The following is a 26,931-nucleotide window of genomic DNA, read 5'->3' as shown; positions in this document are numbered from 1 at the left end:
TAGTATTGTTTGGTTTCATAAATGGATGTTTCTAGAGAAGTTCCATATAGCTCTGAGGAGTTTTATTTTGCCATTTTGTGTATATGACCAATACTCAACAATGTCACAGAACCACCTCTAACCCAACCCATAAACTCCACGCTTTTTAAGACATTAACATTGTAAGCATTACGTGTTTGTTGGGCGACATTGGCATATAGGAGTATTAGTCATTAGGGGTAGTTGTCTTGAAATCTGAAACGTGTCGGTTCAGTAAAGCACCTGAAAGGCCCTTAACCCAAATCTGCCTCCCAATCTACATATCAGTGTATGAACATGTGTGCAACTAGTGCTTTGAGTGGTCAGTATGACTAGAAAAGTGCTATAAAACTTCAGTCTATTTACTCCATGTCTTCTTTGTTTTGGTGTTTTTCATTAAATGTTATAATGTCAATTTTATTTAGGGATGATTATTAGGTTGCTGTGTTGTCAAAAATTATTGAAGGAAGCAATTTATTTATGTTTTCCATTTTAATGTTAAAGTTGACATTTACAAGTTTACAGTTGGAAAAGTTATCAAAGAGGTTGTAAAAAAGAAAAGTTTTAATTTATTTCTCTAAAGCTGACCTAAATCCAATATGGCCGCCTTGCATAAAAAAACTTTGTAACAACAAACAACGACATTAAGTGTTTTGTGCCTCTGATGGTTTGTATTCGAATAAATCAGTTACACAGTTCTGTATGACCTCTGCTGAACACCTTGTTTGGAGTAAGAAAAAATGCAGACAAAAACATTACTATTCCTCATAGCATTTGGCCTGTTGATTGAGCATATTAGGAGAGAAATCTCACAGATTTTCCAACTTAGAAAGACAAATATTCTTTTCAGTGCCACTAAAGGCAGTCCAAGTACCACCAGTGACACATGAGCCTCAGTTTGAGACACAGGAAGTTAAACAATCATCATGATCTTTACTGTTTGTCCCAGGAATTGGGGTAAAAATCGGACTCAAACATAAAAAATCGCAATCTGTCGAAGGTTGCTTGTCTGTCAAAGTGTTTACATCTGTTAACTGATCAGTTCAGTTCTTGTGCCTTTTGTGATGTCATTGACTAAATACTCTACTGAGGGAATTGTTTTTTTTTTTGTTTTTTACTTTTTGAAGTCCTGCAATGGAAATCCATATTTCTTTACCTGGTGTGTGTTTATTGTTGCTATGTAGATTTGTTGGTGAAAAAGAAATACACCATTGGATAGACTGTTTAAAATTTTTACAGTACTAAAAATTGTAAACACCCCCTCATGATGATAACAGGAGTACAATTTTTCTTTAGGCCAGATTTATGCACACTGTGTTGAAACAAACTAATTATTTATCCTAAACCAGGTGGTGAAAGAATGCCAAAGTCGGATTCAGCACTGGTAAGCATTATTAAAGTCTTTAAAAGATGTCGTGTGGGAATATGTTTACAATTTGTCTTTATCCTGGCAGAATACTTACAGTTGTCCTGTGAAAAGCCATTTGCTTCCATGTGCAAAACTTGAAGGAAAATAAATGAAAACTGAAGTGTTTGATCCAAGCTGAGAATTTGTAGTTGTCCTTTCAGCAATTAAGGTAGGGCTGTCCAAAGTGCGGCCCGGGAGCCATTTGGGGCCCTTGGAAGGATTTTGTGTGGCCCCAACCGTAATTCAAGAATGGTACAAATTTGGTCCACCAGGTTGTTTATGCAGAAAAGACATTTTTTAGGGTAAGAATTTTCCACAAAATCATCTTAAAATTAAAAATGATGTGTACCACACAGTATTCGTCCTTTAATAACCACGTTTTTTAACTTTCATTTTAAGACATTTAAAAGCATGTCAATGCTGTTTTTTTGGGTATGCCTCTTTTTCAGCAGGCTGAAAAATGATTCTCTGCTTAGATCTACATTTTCCAGAAGTCTAACAAACCGTTTATCAGTTCAGTTCATTTCAGTTTCAACCAGGACCACAAGTCCTGGCTTTGATGTCCTCACTTTTAGTCTCCCTGGAAAGTTTCTCCAATATCTGAGATATCTAAAAAAAATGCTCATGTCCATTTTAAGGGATTTTGTTGGGGGTTTATTTTCCCGATTAATCCCAACCTGGTGGCTTAAAGTGACCATGTGGAAAGGATTTCTGCTGCAAATATTTGGAGCACCTTCTGTCTTGTACTTTTTTTTTTCTACCTAGCTGATGGGTTTTTAGGGTGCAAAGGGCAATGATTTCTGTGTAAAGGCTGTTGTCAGTTGAGTCTGAAAGTACATCTAATATAAATGTACAATAACTGGGTCTTCACCCTGATTTTCAAGGATGATTGTTCTTACATTGTGTGCTACAGCTTGCAGATGTGATAGATCAATTTTCCTTATCTGCTGGACAGTTTATTTTTTGTCCTGCTCTGATCTTTGCCATCTTGTTAGAAACAATAAAATAACTATATAACTCACCAAAGCCCCATGTTGTTGCACCTGTTGGCAGTAGTGTTGATTAAAGGATTTAACTCCTTTTCCTGGCTAGTTTTAGCCCTTAGAGTGCTGTGTTGTGCTCTAAGGGATAAAAGTTTGACCCTCAGAATAATGTCCCCAACTCCCCTGCTTTGTTCTTGATTTTATCCCTTTCATTGCTGTAGAAATAAATTCAGGGGCTGCATGGTGGCGCAGTTGGTAGCACTGTTGCCTTGCAGCAAGAAGGTCCTGGGTTCGATTCCCGGCCGGGGGTCTTTCTGCATGGAGTTTGCATGTTCTCCCCGTGCATGCGTGGGTTCTCACCGGGTACTCCGGCTTCCTCCCACAGTCCAAAGACATGCCTGTTAGGTTAATTGGTCTCTCTAAATTGACCTTAGGTGTATGAATGAGTGTGCATGGTTGTATGTGTGTTGCCCTGTGATGGACTGGCAACCTGTCCAGGGTGTACCCTGCCTCTCACCCATAGACTGCTGGAGATAGGCACCAGCTCCCCCGCGACCCACTATGGAATAAGCGGTAGAAAATGACTGACTGACTGATGACTAAATAAATTCTAAAACATAAATCATGTAGTCAAGTCAAAGTTTTTGAAATATAAATGCACTGGCTACGACCAACTCAATGCATTAAGGCATTAATGTGACTTTGAATATAGCATGGTTATTTTTGCCAGACAGTTTGTTCCAAGTATTCCAGAAACTGCTGATCCTCTGGGATTTTCATGCAAACCATCTCTCAGGTTTACAAAGAATGGTCCAGAAGAGAGATTATCCAGTGAGCGGCAGTAGTGTGGATTGAAATGCCTTGTTGATCTCGAAGGCTAATGGGCCGACTGATTTGAGATGATAGAAAGGCAACTGCAGCTCAAACTACCAGTCGTTATAAACCAAGATATGCAGAATGCCATCTCTGAACTTACAACACTTTTAAGTAGATGCTCTACTGAACCAGAAGAACACACTAGGTGCCACTGCTTTCAGTTAAGAAGCGCACCAAAATTGGACCATGAAAGATTAGAAACACGTTGCCTGGTCTGATGTCTGCCTCCCTCTCTCTGTACAAATATCCGGCATAATTTTCTATTTACGTTTTATATTCACTCTGGAAAGGAACAGAGAACTGTTGATATTTGAGTCAAGAAAAAAAATTATTTTGAGATGAAGACCCTGTCTGTGTGAGGAATCCTATAAAAAACAAAGAGCCCATTATTATGCAAATAGAGCAAAAAGCACTCAAAGCTGTGCAATTATACAACTGTTTGAAACGAAGCGTTTCTGAGCTTTTAATTTTTCTTCCCTCCCATCGTTTCTGGTCATTGCATCCAGTTGTCTTTCAGTTGTATGAACACACAGACCCGAAGGAAATGTTGACTTGATTAAAGGATTTGAGATGCACCCTGTGTGCAAACATTGGAGGACAGTGGAGCTCTTTACTCGCATATTAAACTGAATCACCACTGTGGGTGCTCCATGAATCTCTACAAGCTTTAGAAAGGTGCAGGTCTGGTACAGTAAGTACTTTTTTATTGACTCGAGTGTATTCCCATCAGTACGCCCATGGGTATGGATTACACTTTGAATTTGAGTAGTTCTGGCAGCAAGATATAATCTTATGTGTTAAGTCGGCCTACGTGGATATTAAAATATGACAGCCTGGAGTTCAACTTGTTTTTCTATGTGTTTTCCTAAATAAACTTGCCTGTTTATGTTTAAGGCTGTTGTGACAAATTCACTTACTGCTTAATAAAACTTATGGACAGACAGACAATGTATACATAAAATGATGTCCTTTCCCCTCCTGTTCACTGTATTTGCCCTGTTACCGGCACATATAACGCCTAAAAAGACTCTTCTCCTACATCAATGCTGTGACCTTTATATGCAGGAGTGATTTGACAGAATAAACTGCAGCTCAGTTGTATATGCATGAAGGTGGTGGCTTTAACTTTAAAAAGAGCAATTTGGGCACATTTGGAAATTAGGCTATTAAGATTTGTGAAGGCATATTATTTTCATGTGTATTAAGAGTTGTGTATAATTATTTTTAATACTTATTTAAATGTAAAATTTTTCTTTTTTTTATCTTAAAGACTTAACTAAATCTTTAAAATCCAAACATGTCAAGATTCAAGATAATACGAGTTTGTATCCCCTGTTCACAGCAGATGTATTGGTCTTTTATCTTTTGTTATATATATATTTTAAATTTTTCAGTTCAACAGTACCTCCATTCATTTAGACCAGGGAGGTCTCCAAACCTTTTGAGCTGTGGGCCAAAATCGTCAAGTTGAAAGTACTCGCAGGCTGCAAAAGTTACATTTTTATTAAAACTGCAAAAAAACATTTGATTTTTATCAGCTCAGCTGTAAACTATACAAGCAATATTTTAATTAAACAAAATAGTCTGGTTTATTAGATCAGGAATATATAAAACATTGTAGGTCTGCAGAATAAAAAGTCTTGATTGCTGTAAAAAAAAGGCATACAATATATGTCCTAAATGTGTTGGGTTGATTGTTTTCTATTTATTTGGTCTAGAATCCGTTTTGACCACATTTGTACCATTCTTCAGTCGTGGCCACATAATATCATTCTAACCCTGTGTTACCAACCTGCAAATGAAGGTATTACATGATTATCCATATTCAGGCATCAAAGCACATGTCCCTGACTTTAATATGATTTTTGTTATTTTATAGTTGTCTTTAACCTAAACTAAAAGTGCATTGATTTGACCTGCCGATCACCAATCAGAGCTGATAAAGGGAAAATTGGGTCTCAGTTCGACTGATTGGTCCACCATCAACTACAGCTGTAGGATTTTGCTAAAAGACAAAGTTCATCATTTAATGTAATCCTTTTCTACAAGGGAAAGCATCATAGGTTAGCTTTTTTTGGTATTTGCCTTGATGTGGAGACTTGGTCTGAAGTTTCCCTTTCCAGCTATAAATAGTTTACATTGAACTGAAAAGCACTTCAGGGCTGCAGTTTGCTGCACAAATTAAAACTTTGCACCAAGATGTTCATAGATTTACAACAGGGCCCAAACCTTTAAAGCTTTCTAAAGCATTAGCCCTTGCCTCTCTTACTTTTAAACAGCCTCAGTCAGTTTTTAAATTCAACACTCCTCCGTTTTGGTAGAAGTGGTGTTTGGAATTCATCTCCCAAAAATAGAGAACAGTGACATCTTATGGTGATAACAGGCCTATTGTGTGTATATGTATATATACATATATGATGATGATTGTCTCCTAATGCATTTAAATATTTGTGATGGGTTGTTTGAACACTTTTACAGGAAGAAGGTGTTAGGTGATTATGAAGCCCTTGATGATCGCCTCAGAACTCTCCCTGATCAGCTGTGTTATGAAATCATGGTGAGTGCAGATGCTGTGGAAATCATGCTTTTACACAAACTGAGTTAAAGTAGCTCCATTACTGAAACTTTCTTCACTTCGTTTTTGCTCTACTTTTACACCGACTCACTTCCCCCTGCTTCATTTGGCCTCCTTTCCTTTGTTCTGCTCTTTTCTCCCATCCTCTGCTCTTTGAGCAGGTGCCATTTGGCCCTCTGGCCTTCATGCCCGGGAAGCTCGTGCACACCAACGAGGTCACAGTGATGCTGGGCGACAACTGGTTCACCAAGTGCTCCGCCAAGCAAGCTCAGAAAATTATCGAACACAGAATGAAGCGTGAGTGTCATTTCCTGTCATTTGGGATGTTTTTTTTTTTTTTTTAAACTAGTCTTTCAATGCAGCTGCTCATCCACCAGAGGGCGGGTTTGCATCATATGTAAAGAGCTTGCCTTTTATTTTATAATGCCTTGAATTCGTTCTGGAGTTTGAAACAAAACTGTCTCTTAGCTGTGCAATGTGTTGCTGTAAATGATATTTGCAGAAGCGGATTTGCTATTAAAGGGTTGCGAGCTGCAAGAAAAGTAGCAAAGGCTGTGCTTTTTTTAAATTGAAGTTCAGTGATTATAAACAGTACACATTTGGTGAAATCAGGCTCTGTCACTGAATTTATTTGTCATTAGCGTTTGCAGTATAACAAAGATTGCTGCTTTATTTCTCGGTGCTCATTCTAAGTCTGAAAAATCTCATATCAAGTCAAATGGACCCAAGCAACGATCTCTGATGTGAACATTATTAGAATGTTTAGTGAAGCAGAAATGTGCTGCCACAGCCCCCCTCCACACTCCTCCTGACCCTCCCCACCCTGCTATTACAGAGCTAAGTGCTGTATTACAAACAGAGCTAGCTGAAATGTGTCAGACAGCGGCCGAGTTGTCAGGCCTTCTGTATTTGACCTTTCCTTACTTCCAGTTGATGTGCAGACTGGAGGGGCTCCCGATTGCCATGGAAACAAGGGCCCTCTGCTGCTATTAGTGAAAGGGCTTAATTGTTGTGAAGATTTAATGATCCGGAGTAGTATTCAGGGCAGAAGATGTTATGAACTGTTTGTGTCATCATTTTTCTTCCCTCTCTTCCCCAACGTGTTTTTGTTTTTAACGCTTTAGCCGCTGCTCGTCATTCAGCTGATCGTTTTATTTACACGCCATTGTTTGCTCACTGGTGTTTTGGTGCTCTCGCTTTTCTGATTCCGCTCACGTTCACCATGATGCATGTGTTTTCTCTGCAGACGTGGGAAGTCAGTTAGATGATGTGACCAAGACCATAAAAAATTTTGAAGCAAGAGTGGGGCTTGCAAAAGATCTGGAAACCATGTCGTCTGTATGTTGCATTTCTGCACACGTTAAATGTTATGCAAGACATAATTGAGGACAAATTTGTTGACTTTGACATTCTTGTGATTTAGAATAAAGGTGACTATGTCGACATCAGAGAGGAGGTCGGAAACAATGACTCGGCCGTCACAAAAGGTACTCTTCGCCAGATTCTTCTTCTGACCTCATTTCACTTAATCATGGCTTATGAGAAAGCAAAGAACTCCATTAATCCACTGCTAAATTCTTTACCACCATTACAGTGGTTTTTTTTCTAGGGCTAAAGAGTGAACTGATTGTTTCTTAACAGGAAAGCAAAGAATAGCTCACAAGCCAAATTCTAAGCCCAAGATGGATGTGGTGATTGGTCTGAAAGAGGAGGATGAAGCAGAGACCGGAGACACACGGAGGAGCAAAGGCATCATGACTGAGGAGGAGCTGTGGGCTAGATTGGATGAACTTGAAAGACTAGAGGAGTTGCAGGATGAACAGGACAGGTATAGGCTCACATAAATTCCTATGAGTAAAATATGGTAAAAAAAATATGATTTTGTTTTTACAGTATATTCATCTTTGCACACTTTCCATATATTAAATTAAAGGTAGATCTCCATGATTTAGAATTTCCTCCAAAATATAATTTATTTCAGTAATTCATATCAAAAAGTGGATTTTGTAATATAGATTAATTACAGTGATGTGTAGTAGAAGTGTGATTTTTGGCTTTCTGCTGATAAAAACTCAAAACTCTGTTTTTTAGAAACCGTTAATACTAGAGAAGACGATACAACTCGCAGACGTATTTACGACGTATTTTATGCTTGAAGCCACACTTGAACCAGAGCACCTGTACCTTTCCACTCACATTTCCATAAATTGACTTGTGTAGTTCTACAACATTCTTCTCTAGCTGCTTTAGCAATGACCTTTTGTGGTTTATCCTTTAAAGTCCGAGGTCTTCTCCCTGATTGTGTAGGCCATAACCTGGCAATAACATAACACTTTTGTATTAAATATCCTGTTTTATTGGTCTTAAGTAATATACAAATTTTCTGAAACATTGAATTTCTGGTTTTCATTAGCTCTGAGCCATAACCATCGAAATTACCAGAAATAAACGCTTGAAATGTATTGCTCTGTGTGTAACAAATCTATATATTTATTTCCTTTTTTACATTGACTTAAATAAATTGGCAATTTTCTTCTGTTTGTGCAATTTTGAAAATTTGTGCAAAGTAAAATTAAAATTGTATGTTCTTTTAAATTAAAGTTAAACAACGGCACTTTGGTAAAGTGAACACTTGCTATGTTTAAGTTATTTTCTGAAGTTAAAGGAAAATAAAACTAATGAGTCTGCACAAAAGCATAGAACAGCAATGAATAGAATCTTCCCTATATTGAGCCCTAAAAAATTTATTTAATTTTCCTTCAAATTCCCTTTTTCTATTTTTGTGTTTCTGAATCTTTTGCTAGATAACCACTCTTCTCCCTAAAAAGGACCGAGTCTTGTGACTGATAACATTTCAATAGTTTAAAACCTAAATTAATGGGGGTAATTTAATAATGTAACAATTTTGCAAATCTCTTAAATCTGTTATACATTTTTTTAAATAAAAAAAAACACAAGGTAGCACTGATATGAGAGTGACGTAAAATAACAATTTGAAATCTGTAATGTTAAAACAAGCCTGTCCCTGAAGCATATGTGGCTTTATCCTTGAAGTCTTCAGGAAACGTGCAGCTCACTCGCCTGTCGATCTTTTAGGGTGACAGGCCGTTGTAGAGGCTGGCTAATGTTAGCTCCTTTCCTATCTATTTGATACAACTCGTTGATAATTCTGCTTGTAAAAGCTCTTGAAGTTTCAGCCGAACATGCCGGATAAAACTTACACAAGGAGTTTTTCTTATGCTTCTCAAACTAACGCCTTTGAACGCTGTAAATAAATAAGAGGTATTACCATCTCTCTGCACTGGCAGCAGAGGTGGATAATCCAGGTCCAGAAAGTAAAAAAACCTGTACAGAGATTAGTTACAACCGTTTAGATTTCCATCTCCACAACATACACAGGGACTAATCACCTGGTTAAATGAACAGAATGAAGGAAAACTAGGCAGGGTTTTTACTTTCTGGACCTTGATTGTCCACCTCTGATTGGCAGATTAACCATATGTTGTAATCCTTCACAATCTAATATTTTCATATTGCCCAACCCTACTTATTTCCCTCATAAACTGCTTTCTTTTTTATTTTTCAAATCTTGAAAGAGTTGTGAACATTCTTCCCCTCCAGATTGTCTGATAATGCAGACATGAATGGTGAAGACACATCATCATCTTCATCGGAGGAGGAGAAGGAGGCAGAAGCTGCACCTCCAGTAAATGGCCTGAGTTTAAAGCCAAGCTGGAGCTCTGTGCCTCCTAGCATACATCCTCTCAGAGACAGGAAAGAGGAAGACTACGAAGAGGATGGCAGCTGTTTGCCCACAATTTCCTTCTCTCACACAGTTGAACCCAAGAAGGTCGGTTTGTTTAGAAAATTGACAGATGAGATATGAAATACGTCATGTCTTTAGATTTTCTTCAACCTGTCTTTCTTTTACTGTAGGTAAGGATAAACACAGGAAAAAACACCATGTTAAAGTTCAGTGAAAGAAAAGAGCAGAAGGAGCATTCAAAAAAGAAAAAGAAAAATGGCCACAGTAATGGACACTCCCACCACGAACTTCACAAAATCACCACACCAGCTGATATTTACAGGTAAAAGCAAACCTTTTATCATAAAGACAGTTTAGACCCAAAAATCTATGAATATAGATTTGGAAGTTTTGCCTTAGTTTATCAATTGGATTCAGGTCTGGACTTTGACTGGGCCATTCTAGCACATGAATAAGCTTTGATCTAAACTGGCCAGCTCCAGGCCCCAAGAGCTGGCGTCCTACATGTTGTGATGTTCCTCTGGTTCAACACACCCAAATTAAATGAACAGTTCATTACAAGACCTCTGCAGAACTTGACAACATGCTGAAGAGGCAGTTAAGCCATTAATTCACCTGTGTTGGAGCAAAGACCTTAAACATGTGTGACACCAGCTCATGAGGGCTGGAGTTGGTCACTCCTGATCCAGACTATTCTATTGTAGCTCTGGCTGTTTGTATAAATGAAGTTTCACCTTATTCTCAAGACCTTTGCAGCCTTTATTAGAGTTTCATTTATCCCTCCTCCTCCCATCAACTCTTCCCACCTTCCCTGTTCCTGTTAAAGAAAAGCATCACCATAGCAGAATGCCGCCACTACCATGTTTTACCATAGGAACAGTGCATTGTGTCTAGTTAATGCTTTCCTTGCGAGGCCTGTCGGTTTGGATGTACAGCCATGTCATGGGTTAGCTGTTGTACCTTCCTCTTTCTGTTTTCAGTTGATAGATGGAAAAGTGCTCTGCGAGATGTTCAAAGGTCTGTATAACATTATCCCTGCCCTTTCTTCTGTGGACCTTGGTATTCATGATGCTGTTTGTTCTCTTAATGTTTTTTAACAAACCTCTGAGGTCTGTTGGAGAACAGCAGATTCTAAACAGCTGGATTTATACTGAAATTATTGGAAAGGAAAATGGTTGCACTAGATTTTATTTGCGGAAACAGATTAAAGAGGATTGAAAATAAATGCAAATCAGTTTCTTTCAGAATTTATTTGCAAACCCTTTTTAAAGTAATGTAAAATGTCCCTTCTACATCACAATTGTGCACAATTTTGTGTTGGTTTATCACATAAAATCCTAGTAGAATACAGCGAAGTGTGTGATTGCAATGTAACAAAATGTAAAACATGGGTATGAATACTTCTGCTAGGCACTGCAAGCTCATCCATGTGTGCAACTGCGTCTAATGAAAATTGACTGTTGCGTTTGGGTCAGGTTGTTTGTGGATGTGAAGAACGGGGAGCCCATCCCCAGAAAGTCCATCCTGAAGTCCCGCAGTCGTGAGAACAGCGTGTGCAGCGACACAAGCGAGAGCAGCGCTGCCGACTTCGAGGAACGCAGGATGGTTGGACGCAGCGTCAGCCACGATGAGACAATGCACAGCGACACCAGTGATGGCATCACAGAGGAGGACAGTCTAACAGCAATGCCTCTGCAAACTCCCAGCAGATTTGAAGTTAGTTTTGTCCTGTGTCTTTGTCAGCATTTTACCAGTGCAGAACTGGTTTATAAATGTAGTAAATTTGAGCTTCAGAACATTTCAGTTGAACGAATACCTTGAATGTGTCCAAACTCATTACCTAACTTCAAGCATCAAAATAGGCATGAAAACTGTTGAGTGTTTATTTTAAGATGAATGTGATAATACGAGTGCCATCTTTGTCACTTTTAATTAATCTCTTTCTCAGGCCTTTTCAGGTAAGGTGGTAGAAAAGGACCCAATGCCTTCAACGGTGCCCTACCTGACCATTGTCCCACCCGCTTTGCCAACCATACTGGAGAGGAAACAGGAGGAGGTTGCACCCGACGTCACCCCGCCTGAGCAGGCGCCTAAAAGGGTGTCAAAGTTCAAAGCTGCCCGGCTGCAGCAAAAATAACTTTCAGGCCTTCTTTTTTTTTTTTTTTACAACAAAACTGAACAAAAACAAGCAACTATCTCCCTTCTGATCATCTTGCATTCACCCTTTTCTATATTTAAATTAATTCCTGTCATTCAATAGTAGTGAAAGAGCTATAGCACCAATAATAAATCTGTCTTTTTTTCTGCTTTCTGTCAGCCTGCTACCTTTAGCTGCTACATTTTCTCCTCTTCCTTTGCTGATTCTTGCTGTTTGTAGATGAGACGATACCAGCTTTTGTCACATTGGACAAGCTGCATTGTTTTCTTTCTTTGTCAAGTAGAATCTGTTGCTACAGTGAAATTTCCACCTTTTGTTGGCCTGTGTAATGAATGTATGTCTTCTTTTGTCACACGCTTTATGGAAGAAAAAATATTGATGGGAACTACGAAGAAAATAAATAATTTTAACAACCAATTTATATTTTTTTTACCTCATGAAAAACAAAAACATTTTTAGTAGTTATACATACATACTGCTGATTAGGAGTTATTTTCCAGAATAAACATGTTAAACATGATCCTTCTATTGCTGTGATCTGCGTTTACTACAACATATATTTTTACTGATATTTTATTTTTTTTTGATTGGATTGATCTATTGTGAGCGATGTTGAAAAACGGAGATTTCTAAAGGTTTTTCTGTGACCCATTTAAATTGAAAGAGCCACAGCATCAAGTCAAACTCTTAAAAGCAATAATGCATAACATGTTCATTTTATTTCAAGCTAAAACAAATATATTCCAGGAACAACATCAAAATGTCAGAGCAGAATAAAAGTCTCAGATATGCCCTGAAGTCTTTGCCTGATATTTAATGTGATTATTCAATTTTATGGGTTGAATGCATGGTGGGAGCAGTGGTTTGAGCTGTGGTCTTGCAGCAAGGAGATCCTGGATTCAAATGCTGGCCTGCCCTCTCTCTGAATAGGGTTTGCGTGTTCTCTCTGTGCATGTGTGTGTTCCCTCCTGATACCCTGGCATCTTCCTACAGTACAAAAACAAGACTGTTAGGTTAGTTTGTCTCTTAGCTTTAGGTATGAAAGCGTCCATAAATGGTTGTTCTTTTCGTGTGTCTCTGTGTTGCCCTGTGATAAATTGGAGACCTCTCCAGGGTGTACCCCACTTTTCACCTAGTGACCCCTGGCTAGATTTAGGCACCCACCCACCCACCATATTGATAAGCAGGTATAGACAATATTTTGATGAATAGTGAAAGGTCTGCTTTTTTGGTATTACTCTTTATTTTAACCTTAAATCTTGGAGTGACCTAATGGATAAATCATTCCAAGTAAATCAAACTTTTAAAAAATCCAACCTTTGATTTAAATAAATTTGTTCAGTGGTACAACAGCTTTTTAATTCATTTTACATAACTTACCACATTTATTTACTCCTAAAATTTACTATAAGATAATGCATTTTTGAGATTTATACTTTAATTCTTGAATTTGATCATTGTCTTGCAACTTTTAATTATTAATCTGACATCCTGTTTTCCTATGAGAATAAACATGAGACAGAGGCCCATTTCTCTTGGTTCAACAGGTGTGTGTTGGTCTTTGTAAGATAAGAAATGGCCACAAGTCAGTAGTTAAGACTTAAACCTCCACTTATCTAGAGCCAGAACAAAAGTTAATAAGGTCAAAACTGTTACCAAACAACCCTGGAAGGAAACACAAGTTCACCTTGACTCAATGTTTAGTGACAAGGATGGTTAGACAGGTAAAAATATCTAAAGTTCACTCTGGAAGATGTGCAGCAGAGAGAGGCATGATGAGGTCACCAAGTCTCAGTAACAACCATTAGACACCACCAAAATGCCAAATGGAAGCATGTTTTCCATGAGACAAATGTAAATGTTTGGGGTTTGCTATTGAATATGTGAGAAAGCACCTAATGCCCACTATTCAGCATGGTGTAGAATCTATGATGCTGTGGGCATTCTTTTCTTTTAAAGGCACATAGCTTGAGTGCATTTCATCAGGAACTCATTGAAATACAACAAAGTGTTAAATAAAAAACTGCTGGCCTCTGCCAATAAACTGAAAATGGGGTCATCATTGGGGATTTTCTCCAGATTGGAAACATAAGATTAAATCAACAAATGGTTCACCAGACCAGCCCATCTCAGGCATCTCAGTCCCCAGACTGATATGGTCACATGCACCTGCGTTCTTAGAGAACAAGCTCATATAAGCCACGTGTTTGCTTTGTTTTTGAATAGCTGATGTGGGTGACCACAAAATTGAATCACTCAAGCAAAACGAAAAAAAAAGTCTTCTCACTTACCAGTGTTTGTAAATCTATGTCTTTAACCATAACTTGTGCTGGAGATTCTAGACTAACATTTTAGGGAAGAGAACTTAAAAAAAATCTCTACGCACTGAAAAAGATATTTTCAGAGATTAATGCAAATTCACTGTTCAATCTGGACTTTGTGCTTTTCAAATTAATACAATTTTGAATCTCCACAGTACAGAACTTTTACTGTAGCTTTAAGATATGATTCCCCGCTTAATATTTGTATATTCTTTTCTTTTTGACTGAGCAGTTATGCTGATTTTATTTGCCTGATTCATTTACTTCAGAACCGGGCACAACAAAACACCCCACAAATTGACAGACTTACTGCATCATGTCTTCTTGAGATATAATAAGAGACAGCCTTTCCAAAGCCACAGTTAAAACTTGGAGGCACTTTGTTAATAGTGCAGCATATATTGCAAGATAAAAATCACTCCAGATTGCTACAAATCAGCCCGGAAGCTCTTTAGATCTCCATTCTGGTGTTTTGATGTCTGCACCAAATATTTTTTCAGTACTCTGAAACTTCCAAACGATGGCACGATTGTGAACGTTTCTTGATTGCGTCCCATAACTGATAAAATAGTGATTTTAAGATACTTGCTGATTGTTTGTGTAGCATTTGGAATTGTCATGTCTCTAAATTAGACAATTTTTGATTCATTCATAGAGCTTTTTTTGCTTAAATGTTGTGATAAAGAAACTGGCAACACTCGAGCTTTTTCTGTGCACTGAAACCACTCATTCATGGCAATTGAGGTCAAGTAAACAATGAAAACTACCCCCACAGAGTTTTCTATGGTTTTTGAATTCGTTAAAGGAGTGGTTAAAAAAAGTATAGTTGGTAGTTTCTGTCAAATAATTAAAATCAATAAATTACTTATCTTTCCAAACAAATTCCTTACCTATTTAGAGAAATATAACCAATAAATAAAACAGTTACACAAAAAAAGATCCACTGCAATTTAAGACATTTAAACAATACCTTTTTAAAAGAGATCAGGGCAATCCACGGACTGGTGTAGTCAAGGTAAACCTATTAAAGAGGAGAGGGAGTCTTTTAAATATTCCAAGCAGTTTCAATTAAACAAACAACATCAACCTCTTTAGGAGAAGACTTGGTTGAAAATATTGCAAAGATCAGACATTTCAGCAGACTTGTATCCTAATTTAAATAAACATGTGTTGTTTACAGTTTCAAAAGCAGATTGTGTTAATAGATACATCAACTAACATGAGCAGAAGTCTGCCTTATTGTTTTTTTTTTTCTCCAAATAACTAACCCCCCCCCCCCCCCCCCCCCATATAGAGGTAAGATAATTATTTAATCTTAACATTGGTTTATAATCATATGTAGCAGTGTTAATAACAGCTTTGTTGCTTTTTCCTTGTCTGTGACCCCAGTATGAGCATAGCTAATGGTTGTTTCATAGTTTACCACTAAACGCAGAGCAATATTTAGCCTTCAGCTGAAATAAACTGTTGAATCCCGGCAGTGTGGAAGTCTTATCTGCCATTTGTTCAATTCAAATCAGTTTTATTTATATAGTGCCAATTTACAACAAATGTCTCAAGGCACTTCACAAAAGGTTTGAAATGGTACGGGGTTGTTGGGGAGGTTAGAATAAACTACTGAGTGTTAGAGTTTGACCATTTTAGAATGTTTTAGAATGCTATGTGTAGGGGTACAGAGTAAAATAATAAACTGATAAAGTTTGTCCCTCTAGAGCCCACTGGTGGCCATTGTTATACTAAAAACCACAAGGATTGGGGGTACCTCTCTCTTTTAGAGTGATTATAACCATTGGAAAAGAGAAGGGGTCGCACAAGTAGCAGAAATAGAGGGTGTGTTTGGACCTCAACCATAACTGAGCCAATTGGTTGCATGGAAATACAGGTGAGTACTGCCAGTGTAAGACAACAGATATTCCCAACATCACCAGATGTGTTAGACCTAGGTGCTGAACATAGGAGTTGCTCTCATAATGTATAAAAATATTACCAATGGGCAACATCCATTCATATGAAAAATTTACCTGGCCTGCTCTCATATCTAGCATATTTCCCATGTTAGTATAAAATAATTATTTCTGTTTATTGTATTTAACTATAAACATAATTAACATGATCAAACTATATAAGCTATTGTGGGCTAGGACCCCTTTATTATCAGTAATACAGATTCTGTCTTGCTTTATAATTAGAACCATCCTTTATTGTCCCTCAGAGGGGAAATAAATTTTGATGTAATCTTTTTTGGTGTAAAATGTTTGATTTATTTTTGTTTCAAATAAATTTATTTGCCCATATAGCTTTAAAGGGTTGAATTTTGAACCTTACCAGGGTAAAAGTTAATGAAATAAAAGTTAAATGGTATTACAAATTTAGGGCAACAATTGCAACATATTTACATCACGTTTAATATGGTTTAGTTCTTTCATTTGCTTTTTCTGTTATTGTAAGCTAAACATTCTGGTTAAGATCTTACTATTGGCTAATGAACACAAATATTAAGCCATATTTTCTTTGTTTTTCCACATGACAGCCGCCCACTAACCTGTATGTATTGTATTTATTATAAGATGGCTAGTGAAGATTATCCTGAGGAGAAACATATATACAGTAACAATCTCATATAACATTTCCGGTTCGTTTTAAAGTAAGGCAGGCTATTATCGACCTTAATTACACCATCTAACAGACTAGAAACACAGCTAGCCATGATGTCAACAGTAAAATTATGAAACATACTAATAAATTGATATTCATACATGAATATATTAATAGTTAGTGATTATAACTTCTTGTACACAGTGCTGTATAGACAAAGAGGCTCAGAATAGACTATTTTCCACAGAGAAAGAATAAATCTTCTAAAGGACATGTCAAGATAAAACCTTTACAGAACAGATATTTACTTCCATTAAACAAACCCTCTGCCTCAAGATTTTAGAAAATTAATCATTTTTCTCCTGACAAATCTTTCATTGCCGATCATAACATAGTATGGATGGTTTCGTCAGGATCTGTGCCATGTCTGTTTGTTTGGTGCTGTTTACTATGCTTAACCTCTAGATGGCGTGGAACCTGGAGGAGAGGTGACATGTGTTTTCTATTCCCCTGATTACCTGCTGAGGAATATTTAAGGAGGAGGCTGCCAGGAACTCACTGCCAGAGAGTTGCCTTTAGTGGTACAGCTTTAGCCACATTACCTTTGTCTTGTCCTTGCCTTGATCTTTTGGTAATCAGTGTCTGTTACCTTGCAGGATTACCTGAACCTGACTTTGCCTTCTGCATTGAACTCTGCCTGGATTACCCTCTTCTGGAAAGAAGCGATCCAGCTCCATGAACAAAGACTCAAGCCTCTTGTTACTTTGTTTGATCACACCGGCTGGCAGCCTCCTGATTTCTTCGTTCCTTGGATCACCTTCCATGAGCCCTGTTCACCCTCCTCCATCCACTGCACCAACTTCAGAAACTCTTGGACCAGCTAACCATCCTGGCACACCAGTATTCACCATCCTCAGTCTCACGGGTAAACAACCCTTTGGTCTCTCCACCCCCCTCTGGCGGATCTCCCCATCTATCCAGTAAGACAGAATTATTATTTAAGAATTCAGATCCTGAGTTACTCCTTGCTTACTGTTCTGTTTATTTTACAGTTGGTATCCCGGTTCCAGTTCCCTGCACATTTCCTTACATTGTAAATAAACTCATTACCGTTAAACTCAGTCTCCTGAATTGCTTTCTGCTTGTGGGTCAAAACTGTTCGAAACATTATGACAGAACACTCTGGCCATCCCGACCCAGCAGAAGTATTCAGGAGAACTTTTTCTAAACAACACCACCAAATCATAACCCACGACTCATCCCTCCGTTCTCTTTTTGAACAGCAGAAACAAACCAATCAGCAAGTCGAACAACTAGCCTCCATGTTTCAGCAGACCTTGAGCAATTTCACCGCCCCGGCCGTAGGGGCCGCTTCACCCTCGCTGGTCTCTCAGCAACATCTGCACTCTTGTGATGTCACTTCCCCTAATCCTGAAAAATTCTCCGGGGAGAAAGGGGATTGTAAGTGTTTCCTCCTCCAATTTACTCTTGTTTTTAATCGCTCCCCACAATCTTTCCCACATGATTCTGTAAAGATTTCCTTTGTTCTGGGATTACTCACTGGAAAGGCCCTGCGATGGGCAGAGGCGCATTTTTCTAATTGTTTGGACTTTGGTTGTACATTCCCTGAGTTTGAGGAGGAGTTTCGACAGGTCTTTTCCTGTGAAAATGACTTAACCGCCGATGCTTGGAAATTATGGTATATCAAACAAAGAAACCAGTCAATTGCTGAGTTCTCCATTGATTTTCGCATCCTTGCAGCAGCCTCTGGATGGAATGACTGCGCTTTTAGAGCTGCCTTTTTCCAGTCCTTAAATGATTTGTTAAAGGATGATTTAGCATTGGTCGATGAACCCAAGACCTTGAATGGGTTAATCAAGTTAGCCGTCAGACTAGATAACCGAATGAGAGAGAGAAAGAAATCCCGGTTAGAACAGAGCAGTTAGGTCCCATCTCTCTAGCCAAACCACTGAAAATATTCGCCCCACCTCAGTTTCACAAAGTTTAGGAATAGAACCCTTGCAGATTGGGCGTACTGGTCTTTCCCCAGAGGAAAAACTGAGACGCCGCCAATCTAACCAGTGTTTTTACTGTGGCTCACCAGAACATCTCCTTGCCAACTGACCAATTCGTCCCTCGGGGCCAAAAGGCCAGGTCCGTCAGTAAGTGAGGGGAGACTGATGGACCGATCTCTTACCCCCCAGACTTAGTTTGCCAGCCACGTTAATTTCCACGTCCTTTTCAGAATCTTTCCGCTCTTATTGATTCGGGTAGCGACCAGAACCTTATTGGTCAGAGGTTGGTTAATGATGCTCAGATTGAGACTGAGCCACTCCCAACTCCTCAGTTAGTTTCATCATTAGATGGACATAAATGACCACGAATCACTCATAGAACCACACCTTTGACACTAATTCTTTCCAGGAATCATAGGGAGGAGATATCTTTTTTTGTGTTTCCCATCTCATTTAATTCTATTGTTTTAGGTTTTCCTTGGCTCAAAAAACACAACCCTCACATTAACTGGGCAGAAAGCCGAGTTGAATCCTGGTCCACTAACTGTCTTTCTTCTTGTCTACAGTCAGCAGTAGCATCACTCCCCTCTGAGTCAGGTCCTGCAGAAAATGAGATTTCCGATCTCTCTAACGTCCCTCCAGAGTACCTTGATCTCAGGTTAGTTTTTAGTAAATCCAAGGCCTAGCCATTGCCCCCGCTTAGACCCTATGACTGTGCAATAGATTTGCTTCCCAGTGCCCCCCTGCCTTCCAGTAGGCTCTATCACATCTCTGGACCAGAAAGAAAGGTTATGGAGGACTATATTAATGAGTCTCTGGTGACTGGGTTAATTCGCCCCTCTTCATCTCCACTCGGAGCTGGGTTTTTCTTTGTGGAAAAGAAAGATGGTTCACTCCGCCCTTATATCGACTACAGGGGGTTAAACCAAATTACAGTAAAAAACAAATACCCTCTCCCTCTCCTTTCCTCAGCCTTTGAACCTGTTCACGGTTCCACTATGTTTTCCAAGTTAGATCTCCGTAACGCCTACCATCTAGTTAGGATCCGCCAGGGGGATGAGTGGAAGACCGCCTTCAAGACCCCGTTAAGCAATTTTGAATACCTTGTCATGCCTTTTGGACTAAGTAACGCACCAGCAGTCTTTCAGTCCCTAATCAACAATGTTCTTAGGAATTGTTTGAAGGTTTTTGTTTTTGTCTACCTTGATGATATCATGATCTACTCCAAGGACATTAAAGAGCACAACCGTCATGTCCGTCTAGTTCTTCAAAGACTGTTGGAGAATAGACTGTTTGTAAAAGCTGAGAAATGTGAGTTCCATAAAACATCTATCACATTCTTGGGATACATCCTGGAGGGTGGACAGGTTTGCTCGGACCCTGAGAAGATCAAGACAGTACTGGGGTGGCCTGTTCCAGACTCCAGCAAGCAGCTTCAGCGGTTCCTTGGATTTGCGAACTTTTATCGGCAATTCATTAAGAACTTCAGTTTGATAGCCGCACCACTCACCGCCTTAACCTCCACTAACATTGTGTTCACCTGGACACCAGAGGCTGACAAGGCGTTTCGGACATTGAAAGAGAGGTTTTCTCAGACTCCCATACTGGTTCATCCTGATTCCTCCAGACAGTTTATTTTGGAGGTTGACGCCTCTGATACAGGTGTTGGTGCAGTACTTTCTCAGCAGTCTCCCACGGATGGAAAGCTCCACCCATGTGCCTTCTTTTCCCGTCGGCTAACAAACACCGAGCAGAATTACGACGTGGGAGATAGAGAGCTGCTCGCCATTAAGTTAGCTCTCGAAGAGTGGAGACATTGGCTGGTGGGTGCAAAACACCCCATTTTAATGTGGACCGATCACAGAAATCTGTCCTACTTGCAATCAGCCAAAAGACTGAACCCACGCCAATCACGTTGGTCACTGTTTTTCCCTCGTTTTGATCTCTCTATTTCTTACAGACCTGGCTCCAAGAACCACAAACCGGATGCTCTTTCCTGGCTTCATTCACCTGACTCTACCATGAAAGAGGCAGAACCCATTGGGCCATCCCATTGGACATTTGGAGCTTTAGTTTGGGAGGTGGAGGACCATATAAACAATCCCCAACGTAACGAGCCGGACCCAGGTACAGGTCCTCCCAACAGGAAGTATGTTCCTACATCTGTTAGGTTTAGGCTTATCCGTTGGATTCATACTGCTAAATTCTCAGGTCACCCAGGGGTTAGCAGAACCATCTCACTCATTTCCAGGCGATTTTGGTGGCCATCCCTTCACAAGTATGTTAAGGAATATGTGCAGGCCTGTTCAGTCTGTGCCAGACAAAAATTGGGCAATCAGCCTCCCTATAGGTTACTCCAGCCTCTCAGTACGCCCAAACGCCCTTGGTCTCACATAGCACTTGATTTTGTAACTGGTTTACCTATTTCTAAGGGTAATACGGTCATCCTTACAATTGTTGACCGTTTTTCTAAGTCCTGCCACCTTGTACCACTGAAAAGACTTCCATCTGCTTTCCAAACTGCCCAGCTGTTGGTTTAGCATGTTTTTCGCCTTCATGGTATACCTCAGGACATTTTGTCAGATCGAGGCCCCCAATTTATCTCTCGTGTTTGGAAACAGTTTTGTTTGGCCCTTGGAGCCAAGGCTTCCCTGACGTCTGGGTATCACCCCCGATCTAAGGAACAGACAGAACGCATGAACCAACAGATGGAGTCCATCCTCAGATGCATGACCGCATCTGAACCTCTTGATTGGTGTATCTATCTCCCCTGGGTCGAATATGCAGTCAACTCTCAAATTTCATCTGCAACTGGCCTCTCTCCCTTTGAGGTTTCTATTTGTTATCAACCTCCCCTATTACCCGCAGATGAAAAGGACATAGCCGTAGCATCCGTTCGGCACCACATACGCCGTTGTAAACGGATCTGGGGAAATGCTACCAGAGCTCACCTTCGTACAGTGGACCAAAACAAGAAGTACGCTGACTGTAGGCTGCGGCCTGCTCCAGCGTACCGGCCTGGCCAAAAGGTTTGGTTGTCCTCCCGGGACATCCCATTGAAGGCTATGTCCAAGAAACTGTCTCCTCGCTTCATTGGTCCCTACACTATCGACTCAGTCATCAGTCCCTCTGCTCTTCGTCTGCACCTGCCTTCCAGCCTACGTATCCATCCTGTGTTTCATGTCTCTCAAGTCAAACCTTTCATTTCCAGCACTTCTTCCAGCACCAGCTCCCCCGCCACCCTGTACAGAAAAAGCTGGGGTAGAAAATGGATGGATGGATGCATGGATGGATGGACAGATATTGATTGTATTTACAACTCTAAGTTAAAGCATTTAAATTTTGTAATGAGTTGTAGCTATATGTTCTACATCACAGAACAATGTTAACTAGAGTAACACTTTAGTGAAACCAGGTTAATGATGGAAAAGGAAAAGAAAATGTTGAGATGACTGTTAACATTTTAAACAAATAGAAAAAGAACTGTTCGGGGAACTGACTCAGTTCAGAATGATGCCTCTATGTGCATTTGCTCATTTGCCATAAACTCCCTCAATATGCCCCTCTAATCTACAGCCAGCACAACTAATAAAGCATCTTAATAGATTCCTGGATGTGGTGTAAGGTATACAGGTGCTTCTCAAAATATTAGCATATTGTGATAAAGTTCATTATTTTCCATAATGTCATGATGAAAATTTAACATTCATATATTTTAGATTCATTGCACACTAACTGAAATATGTCAGGTCTTTTATTGTCTTAATACGGATGATTTTGGCATACAGCTCATGAAAACCCCAAATTCCTATCTCACAAAATTAGTATATCATTAAAAGGGTCTCTAAACGAGCTATGAACCTAATCATCTGAATCAACGAGTTAACTCTAAACACCTGCAAAAGATTCCTGAGGCCTTTAAAACTCCCAGCCTGGTTCATCACTCAAAACCCCAATCATGGGTAAGACTGCCGACCTGACTGCTATCCAGAAGGCCACTATTGACACCCTCAAGCAAGAGGGTAAGACACAGAAAGAAATTTCTGAACAAATAGGCTGTTCCAGAGTGCTGTATTAAGGCACCTCAGTGGGAAGTCTGTGAGAAGGAAAAAGTGTGGCAGAAAACGCTGCACAACGAGAAGAGGTGACCGGACCCTGAGGAAGATTGTGGAGAAGGGCTGATTCCAGACCTTGGGGGACCTGCGGAAGCAGTGGACTGAGTCTGGAGTAGAAACATCCAGAGCCACCGTGCACAGACGTGTGCAGGAAATGGGCTACAGGTGCCGCATTCCCCAGGTCAAGCCACTTTTGAACCAGAAACAGCGGCAGAAGCGCCTGACCTGGGCTACAGAGAAGCAGCAATGGACTGTTGCTCAGTGGTCCAAAGTACTTTTTTTGGATGAAAGCAAATTCTGCATGTCATTCGGAAATCAAGGTGCCAGAGTCTGGAGGAAGACTGGGGAGAAGGAAATGCCAAAATGCCAGAAGTCCAGTGTCAAGTACCCACAGTCAGTGATGGTCTGGGGTGCCGTGTCAGCTGCTGGTGTTGGTCCACTGTGTTTTATCAAGGGCAGGGTCAATGCAGCTAGCTATCAGGAGATTTTGGAGCACTTCATGCTTCCATCTGCTGAAAAGCTTTATGGAGATGAAGATTTCATTTTTCAGCACGACCTGGCACCTGCTCACAGTGCCAAAACCACTGGTAAATGGTTTACTGACCATGGTATCACTGTGCTCAATTGGCCTGCCAACTCTCCTGACCTGAACCCCATAGAGAATCTGTGGGATATTGTGAAGAGAACGTTGAGAGACTCAAGACCCAACACTCTGGATGAGCTAAAGGCCGCTATTGAAGCATCCTGGGCCTCCATAAGACCTCAGCAGTGCCACAGGCTGATTGCCTCCATGCCACGCCGCATTGAAGCAGTCATTTCTGCAAAAGGATTCCCTGACCAAGTATTGAGTGCATAACTGTACATGATTATTTGAAGGTTGACGTTTTTTCTATTAAAAACACTTTTCTTTTATTGGTCGGATGAAATATGCTAATTTTGTGAGATAGGAATTTTGGGTTTTCATGAGCTGTATGCCAAAATCATCCGTATTAAGACAATAAAAGACCTGAAATATTTCAGTTAGTGTGCAATGAATCTAAAATATATGAATGTTAAATTTTCATCATGACATTATGGAAAATAATGAACTTTATCACAATATGCTAATATTTTGAGAAGCACCTGTATATATTAAACAAAATGTTAAAGGTTAATTAAGCAGCACTATAGCACTCATTGGTATAAATTTGATTATATTAAACAATCTAACCTGCAGTCAGTTTCCTGCTCCAGGTCCGACTCCTAAAAACCGCTTGGAACTAAAAACTCTTTATGTTGCTTTGGTCTGGATCACAGTACCTCAACACAGCAGGGGAACACTGTTGTTTTATTTAATTTTAAAAGCCCATAATGATGAACCCAACTGTAATTTTTCTGTAACTTTAAACAATAGAAGGCCAAACAATACACACCAATATTTCCCCTCCTTTAATTAAAGCTAAGGTTTAAGATTTAAAGGACTATCACTTCTTTTTTTACCAAAAAAATGTTGGAGTGCAGGTCTGTGATAAGAAGCTTTTAAATAGTTCTTAAGGTGACTCCCCACCTCCCACACCTTTCATCAGGATTATTTCTCCAATATGAAAATCCAAGTAGCATGAGGCAGATTAGGTAATGCTTAACATAGTAGTGTTGTGTTGGTAAGACACAGATCAATGGACTTATGTAGGTTAAGCTGCAAAGGTATATGCCAGCGTGCACTGGAACTACATTTCAAAGAAATCTAGGATGCAAACTTAGTAATGAGAGAGAACACTCCAAAGATCTGCATTTCTGAGATTAAGGGGGGATTTTAAGAGTTGTTTGATGAAGGTCTCAAGCAGGAATTGTTGTCCAGACAGGTGTTCGGGCCTGAGAGAGGGGAGGTGAAGAGTTGCAAAAAGCTCCAAATGATAAAAGAAAGGATTAAATCGCAGCCAGCATACCTGCTTTACTGCTACTTTAACATCAGTGACTTGTCTGGAGACTCATTTCTGAGTTAATTTGGCCAAAAGTTTTTGATAATCATGCTGATGATAACACAAAATCTGACCCATTTTCAGGTTTCCAACGGAAGACAGCAGATTAAAAAATTTAAGCTAAGGGCTACTAAAGGTTTCATGATGTCATCCAATCTACCGAGGTTCCCAGGGTCTTTAGAAAAGAAACAGATCCACATCATCACAGAACCTCCACTATGCTAAACAGTGAACATGAGGTGTATTTTCCAAATAACCATTTTTTTTGGACAAATTCTTTGTTTAACACCAGAACCATCTGGAGTGGGTCTATCTTAGTCTCATCTGACCAAAGCACACAATTCATGTAAAGGACAAAGTGATGTTTAGCAAAATTCACACAGTTATATTTGTGATTTTATGACACAAAACGTTTTTCCTGGCAGGCATCCCAAACAACAAGTTGACATGTAGAGACAATCTAATTGCTGTTATGGAAAATCAGTGATGCAAAGATGCCAAACTTTTTGTTTGTTGGGGAACATTTGTGAACAAGTAGCATCATGAAGACGAAAGAGAACGGCAGACTGACCTGTCTGCCGTTCTCTTTCGTTGTGAAGAAGTCTTAAGCATCTACAACCTTACCACAACATGACCGTCCACATAAATTGAAACGTAGGGTAATGAGAGGGGTAATCATAAGGAGACAAGAAGCCCAGAGTAACTTGATGACTTGCAGAGATCCATAACTTAGTTAGTAGATTCTTTTGGCATGGTAATTATTAGTCATGCACTCCACAAATCTGGCTTTTATGAAGAAGTGTGAAAAAGAATGCCATCATTGAAAGAAAGCCATTGGACCTCCATTTGCAGTATACCACAAGCCATGTTGGGGACACAGCAAACGTTTAGACCAAAACTGAACTTTTTGCTCTAAATGCAAAACACTGCACATCACCCCGAACACAATTTGAAACGTGGTGATAACTTCATGCTGCAGGGTTACTGTTTGAAGATGGTCAGAGTTGAGAAGCTCTGTAAGGGCCAGGAAATGTTTTGAGACTGGAGCAGAGGTTCACCTTCCAGCAGGACACTGACATTAGACATACAGCCAGAGCTGAGGGTGAGGGTGGGGGTTGAATACAAATACATGCCACCCTGTAGACTGTTATCTGTAGAAAGCAAATGAAAAATAGAAAAAAAATCTATAGTAGTTGTTTTTTATCTGGCAAAACCAAAATACCAGTACAGGATCACTGTAGAACAGACCTGTTGCTCTATTTGCATATTATATAAGTGTATAGTGCTTTATTTAGGGTGGTATAATGTTTCTGAAATGCACATATCTGCAATGCACTCACCTATTACAAAAAAGATGATTGATAATGCTCCATGTCTTGAGAGGCAAAATCTCCAGTGAAGGTCAGATGGTTGTTAGAAGTGTGATGGATGTTACAAGCATCCAATTAAGCCTAGGAGCAATTCTCTAAGTAAAATGTTAAACCACTGTGTTCTAAGCCTTTCTATGGCAACAAACAGTTTGGAAGAGCAAAGAGACAAGCAGTGATTTCAAGAAAACAAAGGATCAATTTGTTAAAATAAAAATCCATTTAATTTATAGTCCTGCTTTCAAGGAACTTTTCTAATGTAAACTCCTTATGTTCCAGATAATCCACATAACAAATGCGACATGCATAATACGATTTAATGCATCCAAAAACCTGCTTATCGGGGAAAGGGTTGTTGAAACCTGCGTCCCGGAGACGCCAGTGCACATTTTACGCACGGTGCCAGACAGTCTGTTACACTTACATACCAGCGGCCAGATGAGGGAGACATACGGCTTCGGGACATGTCGAAGTATCCCGAGACATTTAAAAAAAAATAAGATTTCATTAGCCCGTTTTCTTCACTTGGAAATAGTGCATAGCAAAGCGCACAGTTGTCTTCTCCTGGTATTTAGCGGCTATTAAAAATCTGCTTCGTTTTAGAGGAATCTACGCTTCGAAGCGGGGAAATCTGCGCCCTACCGTGTGCTGGGCGTTTATGATAAAGCGAGCGAAAGCGTTCAGTCCGTCAGTCAGCAGTCAGTGATCCTGTTCAACATCACTCTCCACTGAACTCCATCCATCACGTCGCGTCCTCCTCCGCGCATCACCAAACC

General features: G+C 39.7%; 1 protein-coding gene and 1 long non-coding RNA gene across 2 annotated transcripts in view; one reads left to right on the top strand and one right to left on the bottom strand.

Annotated features, from left to right (window-relative positions):
* The window catches only part of uri1 (URI1 prefoldin like chaperone), a 15,354-nt gene extending 2,779 nt beyond the window's left edge, over positions 1-12,575 (top strand). The window contains exons 2-11 of the mRNA XM_047386086.1: positions 1,368-1,402; positions 5,764-5,842; positions 6,022-6,157; positions 7,107-7,198; positions 7,284-7,347; positions 7,502-7,688; positions 9,482-9,710; positions 9,797-9,948; positions 11,102-11,342; positions 11,575-12,575. Coding sequence (XP_047242042.1) covers positions 1,368-1,402; positions 5,764-5,842; positions 6,022-6,157; positions 7,107-7,198; positions 7,284-7,347; positions 7,502-7,688; positions 9,482-9,710; positions 9,797-9,948; positions 11,102-11,342; positions 11,575-11,763 — 1,404 coding nt within the window. The 3' untranslated portion in view covers positions 11,764-12,575. The remainder of the gene's footprint in view (positions 1-1,367; positions 1,403-5,763; positions 5,843-6,021; positions 6,158-7,106; positions 7,199-7,283; positions 7,348-7,501; positions 7,689-9,481; positions 9,711-9,796; positions 9,949-11,101; positions 11,343-11,574) is intronic.
* Positions 11,773-26,931, bottom strand: LOC124880759. The gene is made up of 3 exons (XR_007041456.1): positions 26,584-26,931; positions 15,076-15,126; positions 11,773-12,771 (listed from the first exon to the last, which is right to left on the bottom strand). It is a non-coding gene; the product is annotated as an uncharacterized LOC124880759 (long non-coding RNA).

This window comes from Girardinichthys multiradiatus, chromosome 2, assembly GCF_021462225.1.
Source record: "Girardinichthys multiradiatus isolate DD_20200921_A chromosome 2, DD_fGirMul_XY1, whole genome shotgun sequence".
NCBI classification, from domain to species: domain Eukaryota; kingdom Metazoa; phylum Chordata; class Actinopteri; order Cyprinodontiformes; family Goodeidae; genus Girardinichthys; species Girardinichthys multiradiatus.
This window is presented reverse-complemented; position numbering and strand designations above follow the sequence as displayed.